The sequence below is a fragment of the Phacochoerus africanus genome, chromosome 8, assembly GCF_016906955.1.
Source record: "Phacochoerus africanus isolate WHEZ1 chromosome 8, ROS_Pafr_v1, whole genome shotgun sequence".
Classification (NCBI taxonomy): Eukaryota; Metazoa; Chordata; class Mammalia; order Artiodactyla; family Suidae; genus Phacochoerus; species Phacochoerus africanus.
Genome location: NC_062551.1, coordinates 75,144,389 through 75,162,601, shown reverse-complemented (window position 1 = coordinate 75,162,601; position 18,213 = coordinate 75,144,389). Strand labels below are relative to the sequence as shown.

The 18,213-nt window shown below is 46.5% G+C and overlaps 1 protein-coding gene across 3 annotated transcripts in view; it reads right to left on the bottom strand.

Annotated features, from left to right (window-relative positions):
* SZRD1 (SUZ RNA binding domain containing 1) overlaps window positions 1-18,213 on the bottom strand; it is a 25,744-nt gene extending 7,531 nt beyond the window's left edge. For all 3 annotated transcript variants that reach the window (XM_047792068.1, XM_047792069.1, XM_047792070.1), the window contains exon 1: window positions 18,132-18,213. In XM_047792068.1, coding sequence (XP_047648024.1) covers window positions 18,132-18,182 — 51 coding nt within the window. In that variant the 5' untranslated portion in view covers window positions 18,183-18,213. The remainder of the gene's footprint in view (window positions 1-18,131) is intronic.

Genomic DNA, 18,213 nt, shown 5'->3' with positions numbered 1-18,213 from the left:
TCCGCCCCCTTGCAAATTCCCGTTCATCCTGCAGAACCCAGCTTGGATGCGCACCTCTCCTTTATGAAGTCCTCTCTGATGCCATTCAGTTAAAATCACCTGCTCCTCAGACAAAAGCTCTCCCTTTTACATTTCTTCATGATCGTATGTACCACATATTTTCCGAGCTATTTTCTTTACTCATAAGGACTTGAACTCTGTGATTAGCACCTAGCAAAAGGCCTAGAACAAAGCAGCAGCCTAATGTCTGTGGAACTGGGTGGGAGTCAGAGTCCTCAGGCCCTCAGCACCAGGAATTCCGTGAAGCCTCACAGCCTCGGGTGCGAGCATCCATACACAGGTCAGGGAAGCTATGCACAGAGCAAAGCCCAAACCTCCAGGCTCCTCAGCTGTCCCACTGCTTTTTCTTAAAAAGTCAAAACATCCCAACTCAACAGTTTTTAGTGAGGGCAAGACCACCCAGCTGTTGGAGAGGGAGCAATTATATGCAAAAGTACGTATTTCTCTGGAAAGCAGGATCTTTAACAGTGGTTCTCAACAGGGAGACTTTGCCCAGCGGGAATTTTGGCAACTTTGGAGACATTTTTAGGTGTCATTACTGGAGGGGAGGCGCTACCGGCATCTAGTGGGTTGAGGCCAAGGATGCCACTGAAATCCCACAATGCATAGAACAGTCCCACAGGAAAGAACTATCTAGCCCCAAATGTCAACAGTGCCAAGGTTGAGAAACCCTGATTCATAAGATGGATGTGATTTCTAAAAGAGTCTGTTACAGCAAAACACAGCAAGTTAAGAACCACTGCCTTAGTAGAAAGTTTTTGAAATTTGCTGAGATCCAGCTCAGAGCCAGCTAGTTTTCACAAATGCTCTGTATGTCCTGAAATAGGCCATTGATGAGTGCAGTTCAAGCTGGGTAACTATATTGTTCAATTCTTCCACATTCTTACCGATTTGTTCCATCTATGGACTATGGAAAGAATGAGAATTATTCTTTTCAGTACATTAAAGCTTACTGTGAAATGATCTTTACCTTAAAATCTATATTATTTCATATTAATAAAGCCATGTCAATTTTCTTTTGGTTAGCATCCCCTGGAAGATGTTTTTCTCTCTTACTTCTTGTCTTTCCATGTCCTTATTTTTGTTCCCTGTACACAAATATGAACCTAGCCAGGGATTGAGCTCTCACCACAGCAGTGACCTGAGTCACTGCAGTAACACCAGATCCTTAACCCACTGAGCCACCAGGGAACTCATAGACTAACCATATGAAGCTGGACTTATATCAAATCTGACAATGACACACATTCTGACTGATGTTTAGATGTGTCAAAATTTCTTGTTTTGAAGTTCCCTGGTGGCCTAGTATTTAAGGACTGGGTGTTGTCATGCTGTAGCCTGGGTTTGTTTTTTTATTTTTTATTTTATTTTTTATCCTTTTAGGGCTGCACCTGTGGCACGTGGAGGTTTCTAGGCTAGCGATCGAATCGGAGCTGTAGCTGCCAGCCTACGCCACAGTCACAGCAATGCTAGATCTGAGCCGCATCTTCAACCCATACCACAGTTCAAGGCAATGCTGGATCCTTAACTCACTGAGCGAAGCCAGGGATCGAACCTGTGTCCTCATGGATACTAGTCAGATTCATTTCCACTGAGCAAATGGGAATTCCTATAGCTTGGGTTTGATCCCTGACCCAGGAACTTCTGCATGCCACGGGCACAGCCAAAAAAAATAAATAAATGAATAAAACCAAATTTTTTGTTTTTAAGAAAGAACCAAAATATATTTAGGCAAGCACCACAAACTGTATTCTGAGGTCACAAAAACTCTCTAGACGGGGTAGGAAGCCTCACTCAAGCTTGGAACACAAGTTGCTGCCCAATGACTGTTTAGTAACTGAATGGAAATGGGGAACCGAGGGTGAGAGAAAGACCTAGATGATGTCTGTGAACAGACAGACATGCACGCAAAGTGAATCTATGCCCCCAGCACAGTCCACCTCAGAAGTGTAATTCTTCTAAATTTTTGGATAAATACAGTGTTACTGTCTGCGTAAATACTATTTTTTTTTAACATGAGTTTAATGCCCTCTACCTTTTAAGGGCCTTTCAGGGCTTTCTACAAACAACTTATAGTTTTTCAAGTTCCATACTTTATCATTTTGCTCCAATATGAAAACGACACTTGCTATTCAAGTTTCTCCATCATAAGTGCAAGGTTTAGTATCTATGGGATTTAGATGTCTTCAAATAGGGTCAAACCCAAATGCCTCCACAGGCTGGTAAGGAACCAAACTGCACACACAGGGAGCACAGCACAGTGGGGAGGTGAGGGGGCCACAAGGCACCAAGGAACGCCCATTTCCCCTGCAGACGGGCAGCCAAGCCTGCGCTGGCAGGGCCAGGGCTGCTATTTTAGCAGATTTTTATGGAAAAGCTCTAAACTTTTAAACTTCATTCCATTTTGCTGTGAGGGCCAAAGAAGACACATAGGCAAATGAGCCTAATCATTTGCTGATTTTTTAAAACACTGTGGTAAGATACACAGCACGTTAGCTGAATCTGAGAGGTCCATTCAGGTTTCCTGAGGAGGGCAAACTGCTTCCTTCTTTCTCTACCGCCTTGGGGAAGACAGGGAATCTGCCCAGGCCCAGCAAACAGAGCCTCGGTGGAGAAAAGCCCTTCAAGAGGGCATTGGACTCTATCTGCGTACATGTGCCTCTGTCCCCAAACTAGAACACAACCAGCACACCTGGTGTGTAACATAAAACTACTGGCCTTTTTCTTTTTTCAGTCTCTTTGTCTTTTTAAGGCTGCACCTGAGAAATATGGAGGTTCCCAGGCTAGGGGTCCAATCGGAGCTGTAGCCACCGGCCTACACCACAGCCACAGCAATGCAGTATCTGATCTGCATCTGTGACCTACCCCACAGCTCACGGCAATGCCAGATCCGATCCATAACCCACTGAGCAAGGCCAGGGATCGAACCCGCATCCTCATGGATCTTAGTGGGGTTCGTTAACCGCTGAGCCACGAAGGGAACTCCTAAAACTACTGGCTTTTAAAATAATGCCTTACATAAATGTAATGCTTTATGGCTGTCAGTACACCCTCCCAAACACTCATTTTCTGGTCACACCCAACCCCGTTTGATAGACCAAGTAGCTTTTATCCTTCACTGCCAGATGAGGGCAAAGGGGCTCAGGGAGGTTAAGGAACTTAGCCCAGGTCACATGGTGGTACATCATAGAGGTAGTCCTAGAACTAAGGCCTTTGGAGGCTCTACCCACCCATCATGCTGCTGCACCCCCACAAGTGCTCAAACCCCTGGAAATGCTGGGAAAGCCATTAGATACTGATTCCCTCTTTCTCAGAGTCCCTGAATTCTACAGGGCTTCCTGGCACTCCAATAACTACTACTCCCGTCAACCTCCCTCACACCGGGCAGAATGGTTTATCAGTTGAGAAGGAATTCCTCCATCGGATGAGAAGACAAGATATAAACCCAACCGCTCTGGTGGCAAGTGGATCCTGGCTATCTCCAAACAGCCAGCTGGACACTTGCACACTCAGAGCTGTCCAAGCAGGAGAGGGAGTGCTCTGCCAGCAGCTGGAGAGGGCACTGCATCTCACTCTGGAATCTGTCCAGGTACCATGAGTCAGTCCATTCTCTCCTTGGACAAGGCCTTGCAATCAACCTGCTTTCAGATTTGTGATGTATAAAGCTGGACCGACTGGAAGCCTTCCTACAGGGCGCACTGCAAGGAGAATGCTTGTCTCCTCCAGAGATGCAAGAGTCCAAAGGAATTAAACAGGGTTCAGAATGTGTGAGGAAGGATCTAGCCATGGGCCCCAACAAGGAATCTAGCCACCTAAGGACACCACCTCTTTTACAAGGATGCACACAGGCGGGGCCCAAGGTCAAGGCTCCTGTGTTAGAGGCCCAACTTTTATGGCTAATGGAAGAAACCCTAAGCTCATCACTTTACGTCTCTGCTCTGAGTGTAGAAGGGTTGCTTTGCTGGGGCACAAGGCAAGTGTTGGGGCATAAGCACTTCAGAAGTGAGGTGCTAAGAACATTTGATTTTCTGTGGCTTCTCCTTCTAGAAAGGCTCTTTACTTTCTATCAAGTAGCTTTGAACAGATTCCAGAAGATAATGCTCTGTGCTCTGAAAAAGTGAGGTGGACTTCTCTCTTTGGGTCAAAACCCTAAGCACAAGATCTGTTGTTACCAAGCACAGGTACCACTTCCCCCGGGGAGCTACACCTCTACAAAAGTGAGGTACATGCTTCTTGGTCTGAGAGAACAAGCAAAACCAGAAAGAAAGAGTGGGGGCAGGAGGTTATGAAGAACTGTAGTGGGGATCAAGGAGTTCTGGACAGGGCTGGTCTGTAAAGGAGAGGCCACGCCACAAGGTGAGCAAAATGAGACATCAACCCCTGCAAATTCAACTCACCTGAGGAAGAAACACATTTTCCCTGGCTGCAGATACTCTTAATCCTCCAACGATTATGCTTTCGTGAACCTCCAGCAGAGAGCTGGGAATGGAAGCAAAGGAGGGGAAGGAGACACCTCAAACAGCCTAATTTGTTCGAAAGGAACAAAGGAGACAGGGGATCAGGATGCATGTGCAAGGGCAGGCAGATCACAAGGACAGCCTCACTCCTGTAACACTAAGAGGAGGATGAGAAAGGAAAAAAGAAAAGTGAGAAGGGGAGAGGTGAAGAAAGGCAGAGAAGAAAAACAGGCTAACTCTGGGTCTTGGTGCAAAGCACAGAAAACAGGGCACCATTACAGCTGTACTGTTCACTTTGGGATGGTGAAGCTCATTCAAACTAGCCGAACTTGTAAGAGACGGAGTGAACAAACCCAAATCCTCATGTGTTACACTGGGGGGTGGGGTGGGGTGGGGTGGTGGTGGTGCTGTGTCCTGTCCTGCTACCGCCAGTTCCCTAGAGCCCCCAACCCTGGTCCTGCTCCACCACAGCATCCCTCTCTCTGACACCAAAATCCTCCCGTACCAGTGTGGCCAAAATATCTCCAAAGAGTCCAAGTAATCTTGTACTGAACGGGGGTCTAAGAGGCACCCTTAATTCTTGGCTCTGAGTTAGGAAATAACATCAGCGACAGTTACTACTTCAGTAACTTTTCTCAGAGAATTAGTCTGTCAGTTTCCATTTCAAAAGATGCTATTTTCTGTTTTCCTCTCAAATTCAAAGAATACTGACTGATCTTGGGCTCCCTGTGAAGCACTATGCCCCACAGGCTCATCTGGTCTTGTTCAGCGGTCCTGAATTGGGGAGCACATACGTGCAAGTAGACACTGGGGGGATCTGAAGAGACAGGCGCCCTGAGGGCACAACAAGCATTTCCCTCAGAACCAGAGCCTGACAGGTCCTGATGAAAAACAAAGAGGAGATGCGACCACCTTCCAAGACGTTCTGGCTCCCAAACTCCCACCATAGCAGGCAGTGCCCAAGCGGTGTCTAATCCTGAATTTCAGTGTTGGGCAGGAATCCGCACCCACTCACCTGGCTAAAAGACTGCCTAGTCAGGGTGTCCTGGGAGACAAGGCACCTCTGTCTCCCATAACACAACCCTGGGTGGGATTCTGGCTCCTCCCCTGAGGGCCTCCATTTTAATTAGGAATAAAGCAAACAGAATCCCTGGGTAGAACAAGGAAAATTTGGTCTAAAACTATCAGATAAAAAGCTCTCTGTACTTTTATTTTATTTTTATTTTAATTAATTAATTAATTATTTTTGTCTTTTCGTCTTTTCTAGGGCTGTACCCGCGGCATATGGAGGTTCCCAGGCTAGGGGTCTACTCAGAGCTGTAGCCACTGGCCTACGCCAGAGCCACAGCAACGCGGGATCCGAGCCGTGTCTGCAACCTACACCACAGCTCATGCCAATGCCGGATCCTTAACCCACTGAGCAAGGCCAGGGATCGAACCTGCAACCTCATGTTCCTAGTTGGATTCGTTAACCACTGCGCCATGACGGGAACTCTGTAACAGCTCTCTGTACTTTTAGAGGGCACTACCGGTCATTTCGAGTTCAGATGTGCAATCTACAGAGACTTTTCCAAACAACCTTCACGATCCATGTGTTTAACTCTGTGCTTCATTCCTGCCTTATTTCTCTAGCAGTGGCATGACAGTGACAGTGACAGAGTCCTGCCCCAACAGGGCCGGCCATGTCCAATGCTTCTGCTTAACTCCCCCTCCGCAGCTAGCTCTAGGGAGGGAAGCACCCTGGAGTCACATTGCCCCAGGTTTGACTCTACAGTGATGCCTCAGGATCACCGTAGGGTTCAAAACGTTAGCTCAACTCCTGAGCAAACCCGACCGGGTAAGTCAGGAAAACCGAAATGCAGAATGCAGAGGTTGAGACAAAGGAGATCTGTGGGGCACAGCTAGGCCACCGGGTTCCATTTCTCACAAAACATTCCTCCTTCCTCTGTTACTCCCAAAGCAAGGAAAAACATTCCACTTTAATTCCGTGGGTCATTGTAGGGCACAGGATATAGTTCTAAAGCTCCCTACCTAAGGAAGTCGAGGCTTTGTTAATGTATATCAAGGCCATTCTCCCTTTGCTTCGCTGTGACAAAAAAGCTGGAGACAAACATTTATGGAAAACCTGGTATAAAGTAGGAGATGTGCTAGAAGCTGAGACCCAGAGATGAGGAAGGCAATCCCTGCTGAGGAGGAGAAGAGCCCAACCAACGGGGAGAAGACAGATAAATGAACCACAGCTGCTGTATTAGGTGTATACTCTGTGTTTTGGAAAGAAAAATGAAGAGAGGGAATGATCTTGCCACGAAAAGTCAGGGGAAGCTGCAGGAACTTAAGGATTTGAGTTTCAAGGAGAAGAGAAGGGGCATCAAAAAAGTTGGGAAGAAAGAATGAAAACATGGAGTCCCTGCTGTGGCGGCATAAGGATCGACAGAGTCTATGCAGGTTTCATCCCTGGCCTGCCACAGTGGGTTAAAGGATTCAGCATTGCCAAGGCCGTGGCACAGGTTGCAACTGTGGCTTGGATCTGATCCCTGGCCTGGGAACTCGATATACCACAGGGTGGCCAAAAAAGAAAAGAAAAGAAAAAAAAATAGAAGGAAAGAAAAAAGAGACCCAAAACAAGATACTTCTTAAATGGAGATACTCAAATCTAAAAAGGTATCTTATAATGGACCCATCTCTCTTTCAATCTAAGTTTGGAAAACCATCTGAGATTACTTTAGCTGCAGTCAGCAATGGTTCTTATTAGTTGGTATCAACACTACTCAAAAAGCTACTGCAGAAAATTAGTTATAACTCCTAGGGCCAGTAAGATATGAACTGGAAGAAATTAGGGGCACTAGAAAACCATGAAGGGCTTTGGGGTGGTGTGCTGTTAAAGATCAAACAATTCTTATTTGCTGGTAAGGGAAAACCACTTCCTGCTTTCTTTTCCAGGTTTGCTACAGCTTTTAGGACTTGTCTGAGCTTGCCCAGAAGGGGGAATCCTTTGGGCACATTCTCCTCTGCACCAGACCTAGTCACACCACCCAGTACAGTGCTGATGGCCATGCGAGGCTGCTAATAAGCACTTGATCATGGCCAGTCCAAAATGAGATGTGCTTTAAGTGCCAAGTACACAGCAGACTGCCCGGACTTAGTACAAAAGAGAGTAAAAGAGCTCATTAATATATCTTTAATACTGATTATATGTTAACATGATACTACTTTGTATATATGGGGTTAAGTTACAAATATTAACACTCCTTCATACTTTTTCAAATGTGGCTTCTAGAAATTTTTACATTACTTATGTGGCTGGCATGATACTTCGAGTGGACAATGCTGCTTTAGATCAAACCTTAGAGTAAGATATATCTCTGCTGTACATTCATCTTTCAGTAACTATAGACTGAGCTCCTTAAGGACCCAAGAGTCATGTTTTTTACTGATGTGCAAAGCCTACTCTGTTGGGTCCTATTTGTCATGTCGGCAGAGCAGCAACTAGCATTCATCCAGTGTCCAAAGTGTGGCTCAGGCCCCTGGCTCTGTGTAACACTCACCACCTCACTTCAATCCTCCTTTTTTTCGTCCTTTTTTTTTTTTTTAAGGGCTGCACCCTCAGCACATAGAGGTTCCCAGGCTACAGGTCAAATTGGAGCCATAGCCGCTGGTCTATGCCACAGCCACAGCCACGCCAGATCCAAGCCTCGTCTGTGACCCACACCACAGCTCAGGGCAACGCTGGATCCTTAACCCACTGATCGAGGCCAGGGATCAAACTGCAACCTCATGGTTCCTAGTCGGAGTTGTTTCCGCTGCACCATGACGGGAACTACAGTCCTTTACTTTATAAAAGAGTAGAAGAGGCAGGGATGAGAGGAACATGCTGAGCCCAAACCCTAGAATAAAACAGGAGGCAGAGTCTAATGGGGCTCCCCTTTCTCCACGTTTACTACTGCTTTCTCCTTTTGGTTTTCATACAACGCTAAGCAACACAACTCAAAACAGTGCACGTTATTAGTCCTCTGGGGCACCAAGAAAGAGACCCCCCCAGCCAGTTTTGTCACACCCTAAGGAAACAAAGGCCACACCCTCAGGGGCTGGAAAGGGGCCCTGACACTAAGAGTGACAACACTCTCTGCTCCAACACTGTCTTCCAGTGATGCTCTACTTGGTGCTTTATTTAACTCTCATCACTAGGCAAGGCAGATTTTATAGATCTAATATTACAAATGAGGAAAACGAAGCTGAGAGAGAGGGAGTGATAAAAATTATTTTAAGGCAAGACAAGAAAAATTTAAGCATAAAAGTTTCCTCTGTGTAAATCAACTACACTTTGACTAAAAAAAAAAAAGTCTCCTCACGGAGTTCCTACTGTGGTGCAGTGGGTTAAAGAAGGATCTGGCATAGGTCACAGCTGCTGCTCAGATTCAATCCCCGGCCTGGGAACTTCCATGTGCCATGGGTGCGGCCATTAAATACAATTTAATAAAAGTTTCCTCTGCTGGTTTGGGCCTCCTCCCTCCCAAGCGTGCATTGTGCACCTACATTACGCATTAACCAGACCTTCCCAATGGTAGAAATACCTGCTCAGCCATAAAGATTAATTTTTCTTCTGGAGTTGGCCATTTAATTCCGTAGCAGATAATATTCCTTTCTCAATTCTGTAAAAAGTCAGAATGACCCACAACTCACCTTGCGCAGGCAAACCTTTCAGGTGAACTCTACGCACAATGCTGACAGGCAATTTCCTTTTAGAGAGTGACTGGTATAGAACAGACGCCTCGGACCACCTGGGGAGATCCTGGACCACAACTAATGGAAATTCTTAGCTGCAATACTTAGTTAAGGGCTCATTAATGGGACTAGCTATATCACTTGTAGTCTGTCTGTTTTACAAGATTATTGTTTCTTGCACTATCAAATGTGTAACTGAGCCTCCAATAAAATTAACTATGGCTGGAGTTCTCTTGTGACGTAGCAGGTTAAGGATCTGGCACTGTCACTGCAACAGCCTGCATTGCTGCTGTGACGAGGGTGTGATCCCTGGCATGGGAACTTTTGCATGTCATGGGCATGGCCAAAAAGAAAAAAAAAAGGAGATCCTGCTGTAGGTCAGTGGGTTATGAACCCAACCAGTATCCTTGAGGATGTGGGTTCTATCCCTGGCCTTGCTCAGTGGGTTGGGGATCTGGCATTTGCTGTGAGCTGTGGTGTAGGTTGCAGACATGGCTCTGATCTGGCATTGCTGTGGCTGTGGCTGTCAGCTGCAGCTCTGATTGAACCCCTAGCCTGGGAACTTCCATATGCCACGCAGGTACAGCCCTAAAAAAAGAGAAAATGAAAAAAAAGAAAAAAAATTAACCATGACTAAGTGACTTGAAACAACTGACCAAATCTGCAGTTCTGCGAGATCAGTGACTACAACAGTCTAACTCTAGATATGGGAAGAGGCAACAAGAGGGAGCCATTTCTTGGACCACAAAAGACTAGTAAGTCTGGTGGTCCAGAGGATTTTGGTTACTGTTAACAAGGCCTAGTCCAGTAATAGCCCAGTAAGTGGCCTATCAATGACATGCTCACCAGATCGAGGAATGAGCATTCCTAGCACTCATCAGGCAAACTGGTCATAAAATGCCTCCCCAACCTCAGTTGAAATTAAGACCAAAAGGGAAGGGACTGTAAATTAAAGAGTGCTGCCCACCATCCAGTTCTACAAGAATCAAGCCATTAGCCACTGCAGTCACTGACCCACACTGATTCACAACACACCGTGAAGGAATTCAGGGTGAAGATCAGGATGAGGACTTTTGTGCTCTGGGAAAACTGGCAGAACTGACCCTCAGATAGTCAGATATTTTCAGGAAAAAGCTTTATGTGTCTTTTTTTTTTGTCTTTTTCAGGCCGCACCCACGGCACCCGCAGCATATGGGTATTTCCAGGCTAGGGGTCGAATCGGAGCTGTAGCCACCAGCCCGCACCACAGCCACAGCAACGCCAAATCCGAGCTGCATCTGCGACCTACACCATAGCTTACGGCAACACCAGATCCTTAACCTACTGAGCAAGGCCAGGGATTGAACCCACAACTTCACGGTTCCTAGTCAGATTCGTTAACCACTGAGCCATGATAGGAACAGGAAAAAGCTTTATGAACCCAGGTTCTCACATCTTCCCATACTTAGAAAGCACTAAAATCATTAACTAAGATGCCTGTTCCTCACGAACAGCAGCAACCTTCAAGATGTGTGCCTGAGTTACATGTATCCACTGACCTCCCTGCTTACCTCTTCGGAACAGTTCTCAGAGCTACGTGAGAGACTGTCTCCTGGGTTATAATCCGCAGGTTGACTAGAATAAAGTGTTCATTTCTTTCTTAGACTGACTATTAACTTTTTGTTGACAGCAAGTAGTGACCTGCCCCCAAATCAGACCTGACACTTGAACCCTTAGCTGAGACTTCTGGCTTCTCCTGCCATGGATGGATACAGTGGGTCACTGACTGGCAGAGGTGACCCATCTTTTCTTGCTACTTCTTAGAATGAACATAGAAAGGCTCCTCTCTCAAAGAAAATATCAGGCATACAGACTTTGGGGGATGAAGCAAAGTCACTATTACCCCAACCCCCTGTACCCCAGGTTTTATTCAAGCATCCAAGAGTGCCTTCACCAAAGGCTAGTTAGAAGCATGGCACTCAGCATGGGCAGGAAACCCAATGCCTCTAGGGCCAAGCCAATAATGCAGACAGGACAAAAGGCCACAGGTAACACAAAAGGTAGGTAACATGGGCGGGGCGGGGAAGGACTGTGGAGGAGAGGAGAAGAATCAAGACCTTGGTAAAAGCATTCGGAATCAATATTTTATGTATGTATGTATGTATGTATGTATGTCTTTTTGCCATTTCCTGGGCTGCTCCAGTGGTATATGGAGGTTCCCAGGCTAGGGGTCGAATCGGAGCTGTAGCCGCCGGCCTAGGCCAGAGCCACAGCAACGCTGGATCCAAGCCGCTTCTGCAACCTACACCACAGCTCATGGCAACACCGGATCCTTAACCCACTGAGCGGGGCCAGGGATGGAACCTGGAACCTCATGGTTCCCAGTCAGATTCACTAACCACTGAGCCATGACGGGAACTCCCAGAATCAATATTTTAAAAACAATGTCCATCCACCCCCACCCCCCCGTCCCTTGCAAGAAGTCTACAGGCCAAATACCCACGGGCTGTCAGTTAGAACTCTAGATACAGGGATCCTAAGTTAGCAGAGTTGTTCAATCTTCTCAAGAGATCTGAGCAAAAATTTGCATTCTTTCTCCACATGGCCAGATGTTAAAAAGTTGTTCCCCATTTATAATACAGATCTCAACCAGCATCTCACTTGCAGTCATGGTTTAGTATGACAACTAACAGCAGCACTGTCCTTTTGGCTTTTGAGCACAGAGTTCAAGTTTCTTAGATACACGAAATTTATTAGCTCATCATCCAGGCTACAGAAGCAGGAGGTTAATCCCAGGCAGAACAAATACAATACTTCAAAAGAACTAGTAACTAAAACATCCTAAAGCACTTAACTATCTTCTAAGAAGCAAAGGCAAACTGTCCCCAAAGATCCCTAAGCATGGGTTCAGGATGCCAAAAGCCTCGGCCAAAGTCAACCATGTGATATCCTCTCTCCTGAACACTAAGAACAACAGGACCTACACCTCACCAGGTCATGAGATGCAATGGGATTATGAATGTAAAAATGTACCCCTTGCCAGTAACAAGCCCTCAAGACGCTATCTGAGAAGCCCTTCCAGAGTTGGCCAGAGGGATTTGGGAGTTCACAGGTTTGTAGGCAGTGTTCATTCACCAGGGAGATGTGCAGCTAAGCAGCAGAGACAGAACTGACAGCTGGAGGGTCACACATGCTTTTATAAGTCAAGAAGGCCAGAGCATCAGGGCTGGGAATTTGGCTCTCAAGGTCTATGAAGAGCAATGATAGTCCTAACATTTCCAGAGTCACAACTGTCCTATATAATTTTATCTAAGGATCACATCCCCGAAGAATGCATTTTTTTTTTTTTGGTCTTTTTGCCTTTTCTAGGGCTGCTCCCATGGCATATGGAGGTTCCCAGGCTGGGGGTCTAATCGGACCACACCAGAGCCACAGTGATGCGGGATCCAAGCTGCGTCTGCGACCTACACCACAGCTCACGGCAACACCGGATCCTTAATCCACCGAGCTAGGTCAGTGATCAAACCCCACAACCTCATGGTTCCTAGTCAGTTTCGTTAACCACTGAGCCACGATGCGGAACTCCTGAAGAATGCAATTTTAATTGTACATATTTATCATTTCTTTGAAAAGGAATGACTATTTCCTATGTTCATTTTATAATGGAAAGAGTTTTGGGGAGTTCCCGTCATGGCTCAGTGGAAACAAATCTAACATCTATGAAGATGCAGGTTCAATCCCTGGCCTTGCTCAGTGGGTTAAGGATCCAGTGTTGCCATGAGCTGTGGTGTAGGTCACAGACTTGGATTGGATCTGGCCTTGCTGTGGCTATGGCGTAGGCTGGCAACTGCAGCTTGGATTTGACGGCGAGCCTGGGAACCTCCATTTAGAAAAAAATAAGGGTTTTGGGTGTGGGGAGGGGATAGCTTACTGTGAGGTACATTTTAACATGTCTAACCCTCAGAGAGAAGACTCTTCAGGCACATACAGACCACTGTTGGAATTTGTGGCTAATTTTTGTGGTGCCTGGTTTTAATCTTTATCCTGCATAGAGCTGGATGTTAAGAAGAATGCTTGGTAGAGGCTAGCAGAATTAAAAAACACTTGGGGAGAGAAATCTCTATAGTTACCACTTAAAAAAAAATACTTTATTCTCCCAGGAAACCGAGTACTCCACCTTGTGAAGACTAGCTAACTGATATGGTCAGGAACTGACATTAACTGTGGGGGGCCCACCGGTATAGAGGTAGAAACTGGAAAGAAAGGGCTGGCCCCAAGAACACTTTTGAGTCATCAGATCTAGACAACTGGAGTGACTTTTCTCTTGCAGGAGTTTAGCAAAACCTTTAGAAAGATTCTTACACTTAGTTCTGTCCTGATGTAGAAGCAAAAGCAACTTTCTCTGAATTCCAACCCACAGCAACCATGGCAGCTCTCTTGAAACCCAGAGCACGCTGGGAACAAGACCCCCCTCCATGCAGCCTAAAAGAAAAGAACTGAGCAGTTACGAGTGAAAAGCTCATTATCCTCATTTCTTTAAAACCACAGTGAACCATCATTTTCCAGAGTCCCAGGGACAGACTGCTCAGCACAATCACGTCTAAACTAGCCAAATGCTTTACAGAAGTAGCCCTCTGAAGACATCAGGCCCTAGAACTCAATCTTCTCAAAAGGACCAGAAAAAGCTTTAGAAATAGCATTTTAGAAATGGCTCCTTTGAGCAAGGTATACCTGGATTTGTGCTTTCTGATACCACAAATCTCAAATGCCTTCTTTACTTAAGACATAAGGAAATCAGCACCAGGATGCCCCCAAATAACTAGTATTTGCCCACTATCCACAGCCACAGCCATGATGACAGCAATTATGGTAGCACTAACTAAAGACTCCAGAGGTGGCAGCCATACTTCAGGGAGAACAGCCCCTAAAGGTAAGTAAATCAAAGTTCTTATCTCTTAAATTTAAAAACCTAACTATGCCACTACTCTGCTTTATTTATTTATTTATGCTTTTTTCCCCCTCCAAGGGTCGAACCCGAGGCATATGGAAGTTCCCAGGCTAGGGGTCAAATCATAGCTGCAGTTGCCAGCCTACACCACAGCCACAGTCACACCAGATCCAAGCTGAGTCTGAGGACCTACACCACAGCTCACAGCAATGCCAGATTCTTAACCCTCTGAGCGGAGGCCAAGGATTGAACCCACATCCTCACTGATACTAGTCAGATTCATTTCTGGTGCGCCACAATGGGAGCTCCAATACTCTGCTTAAAAAAAAAAAAAAAAAAAGCCGCCAAAGCTCTTCTTTGCTTTCAGGACAAAGTCCAAGTTCCCCAGAACCAAGAACAAGGACGCACTTCCTGATCTGGCTGCTGCACACCTCTTGGGCCTCATCTCCTTCCACTCAGCCCTGCCAACTCCGTATCCCCCGCCAGAAGGAAATACCAGTAGCTCCCCAAGTGCTGCACTCTTCTCTCACTGCCTCCTTGCCTATGTGTGCACTGGCCCTAAACTCTACCTGCTCCTCCCTGACTTGCTACTGCTCTTTTTTTATTTTTTAAATTAAGGAGGCATTCTTTTATTTTGTTTTTGTTTTTTTGGCCTCGCCCATGGCATGTGGAAGTTCCTGGGCCAGGTATTGAACGGCACTACAGCAGAGACCTGAGTGGCTGCAGTGACAATGCTGGATCCTTAACCTGCTGCACAAGGAAACTCCTTAACTAGCTTTTAGAAAGGCTTTGATTTTAACCTTTTTCTCCCTCTAACTTCTACTCCATGCTTGCACAGTAATAATTAACCACTGCCAGATGTCTTAAGAATGTAACCTCTGATAACATCACTGATGCACAAATCTAAGTCGTTTTTCAGAACAAGGTGATCTTTGCAGGTTCCACGTCCAGACCACCAGGTCACAGACCACCAGGCAGGAGGCAGGTAGACTAGCCTGCTCCTGGAACTGTGCTTAGGAAATGTCCTAAGAGAAAGATTAACCACTAGCTTCCCCTCTCTTTCCCTTTTAAAAATTCTTAACTAAAAGACCAAGTTGGTGTTGGTTTCAGTCTTGTCCCCCACTCCCTTGTTTAGCACCTTGCAATACAATCCTTACTTTGCTGTGCTGTGAGCATACAGGTCCTTTTCAAATTGAGCAAATTGGGAATTCCCACTGTGGTGTAGTGGGTTAAGGATCCGGCACTGCTGCAGCTGTGGTGTAGACTGCAGCTCCAGCTCGGATTTGATTCCCTGGCCGTGGGAGCAGCCAAAAAAATGGGAAAGAAAAACAAAAAACAAAAAACAAAAAAACTGAGCAAACTAATGGCGCTTCCTTGTGGTGTGGTGGGATAAGGGTCTGGTATTGTCACTGCAGCAGCTGGGATGGCTGCTGTGGTACAGGTCCTATCCCTGACCCAGGGAATTTCCGCATGCGGCCAAAAAAATTGAACAAATTATTGATCTGATTTTGGAGGAAGTACAAAGATATCTTCCAATTACAAAATGTGCTATTTGGACTGGGTCACTTTGCTGTACAGCAGAAATTGACAGAACACTGCAAAGGAACTATACTTTAATAAAACACAACAAAAACACAATGTTCTATTTGTCCCTTGAGATGTGCTTAAGACAAAGGACACCATTTAGAGTTTGAATCGACATTAACTCAATACGACATTTTCATTTCTCCCAAAGGCAGTATGATTTTGAAAGACGCATTTCCTTGGAGTTCCCTTCATGGTGCAGCAGAAATGAATATGACTAGGAACCATGAGGTTGCGGGTTCGATCCCTGGCTTTGCTCAGTGGGTTAAGGATCCAGCATTGCCCTGAGTTGTGGTGTGGGTCACAGACCCGGCTCAGATCCCATGCTGCTGTTGCTGTGGTGTAGGCTGGCGGCTACAGCTCCAGATTAGACCACTAGCCTGGGAACTCCATATGCCGTGGGTGCAGCCCTAAAAAACCAAAAACACACACACAAAAAAAAGAAGCATTTCCTTGATGGAATGTAAGTTATATTTTTTTGAATTGTCCTTTGATTGAAGATGTATCTCCTTGGGAGAACAGGTAAAGGGGCAATTTTATATCAGGTAAGTGTCTGTCATACTAAAAGCAAAAAGATTATTTACAGAATATTTGAGGTTAAATCTTACATCTCTGGTGTCCATTTAGCTATAAAGTGCGGGAGTGGGCTAGCTGTTCTTTAAGCAGCTTACCTGTTCTGAAAAACTAAAGCAATCCTCAGTTTCTGAACCCTACATTCATTTTTGTTCTTCTCATTTTCTTCTTCTTTAATGTCAGAAACTTATGTCCCTTTGAAACAAGTGAGAAAAAAACAAAGAAAGGACAAGATGCTCAAGAAACTTATCATTGAGTCATTCCAACTGTAAACCAAACTTTTTTGCAGGGAGTAGCATGAAGGGTCCTAAATGATTCACTCACACTTGTGGCAGGCACCTCTGGCAGAGATTGTGAATTCTCTAGCACAAAATTACTGCTAAGCACTCTGTCTAGCACATGGCAGACCTCCCAAATGTTTGTTGATTGAAAAATACCTAGCTGACACCTGTTGCCCTCTATAAAATCTTTCGATTGCTCTCCCTACTCAAGTCACAAATCCAAGAAAGATGGCTGGCCCGTAAGAACTATACAAAATACCTCCTGAACGAATCAACTGTTCAAATCATCAATCATGCTAAGTGGGGAAAAAAACACCTTGAGAGAAATGCTTGAACCACCACCAGGAAAAACTTCAAAGTCAAAATTTCAACATTAAGGGAATGTTAAGGGAGTGCATCCATTTCTTGGTCTCTTCAAGCGCTGACAAGCACCCTCAAAGGAGCTTGATGAAAAAAACAAAAACAAAACCCACCTTCTGTTGTTCCATTCCGGTAACACTAGGCTCTCCACGCCCCACTCCCGACACATAAACCTTCAAGGTGGATGTCACTCGAGCCAGAACTGAACAGACAATGAACACGAGGAGGACAAAACCAAAAAGACATCTCCCCACCTTCACAAGGATCACCATAGAACCGCAAACTCTGAGAAAACCAAATTAAACGCGAACCTAATAGAACTGACTATTCCGGCTTGAAATAGAGTATGTTTCCTACAGCTTGTGGAGGCAAACAAAACTCCGAAAAGCAAAGTCGAACGGTCCATTTTTCCCCTCCCTTCCCAGGAATGCAGCTACTTTACATATCACACCCCTCCCCCCCTCGACCCCGGCAATCACTCTGCGAGACCCTTCCCGGGTGATCGGATCGTTGGGTGCGCCTCGGGGAGAAAGGCTGTCCGCTAGGCTTTCGGTTGTTCCGGCAGGGTCCCCGGGAGACCAGCCTGCCAGAGCTCTCAGTAAAATTAAAAGAGGAAAAACCCAGACTCGCCCACCGTGGCGGATGGCGCAAAGCGGTGGGGGATTTTAGCATGCCCAGAAATGACTCGATTTCCTCTTGCTCTTCTCCGGGGCCAGATTTGCCGCCTGGGTCCGCGCATTCCCTCCCCCCACCCCCCGCCCCCGCCAAGTGGTGTGTCGCTCCTAGTCGGAGCACATGAACTTTAAAATGGTGCTTTGCACAGGGGACCGACAGGGAAAAAAGGGGTCGGGTCAAAGGCGCCTGGGGCGGGCTAGCGGACGCCAGGAAAAGAGGCCCTGGTGGCGGGTGGGGCGCCCCGGATGACGCGCACGCCGGTAGGGAGTAGGGAGTGGAAGGAAGAGCACCAGGCAAAAGTGCAGGGAGAAATGGAACGTGGCCCCTTTAAGAGGCCTTCACCGAGCTCAGGAACCGGGGGCCTCTCCTTCACCCCCGGCCCGGCGTGTGGGGCCCTTCCTCAGGGAGAACCATCCCCAGACCCGCTCCCCCGAGGCTTTCCTCACGCCAGGTCCCGCCCGGCCCAGCCCCGGGGCGGCGGCTCCTCCTTACCCCGCTGTCTGCCGCCTCCTCCCAGCTCTCAGCGACCTCCTCATCTTCCATCTTACTCGCCGCTTTCCCTCCTCCCCCACCC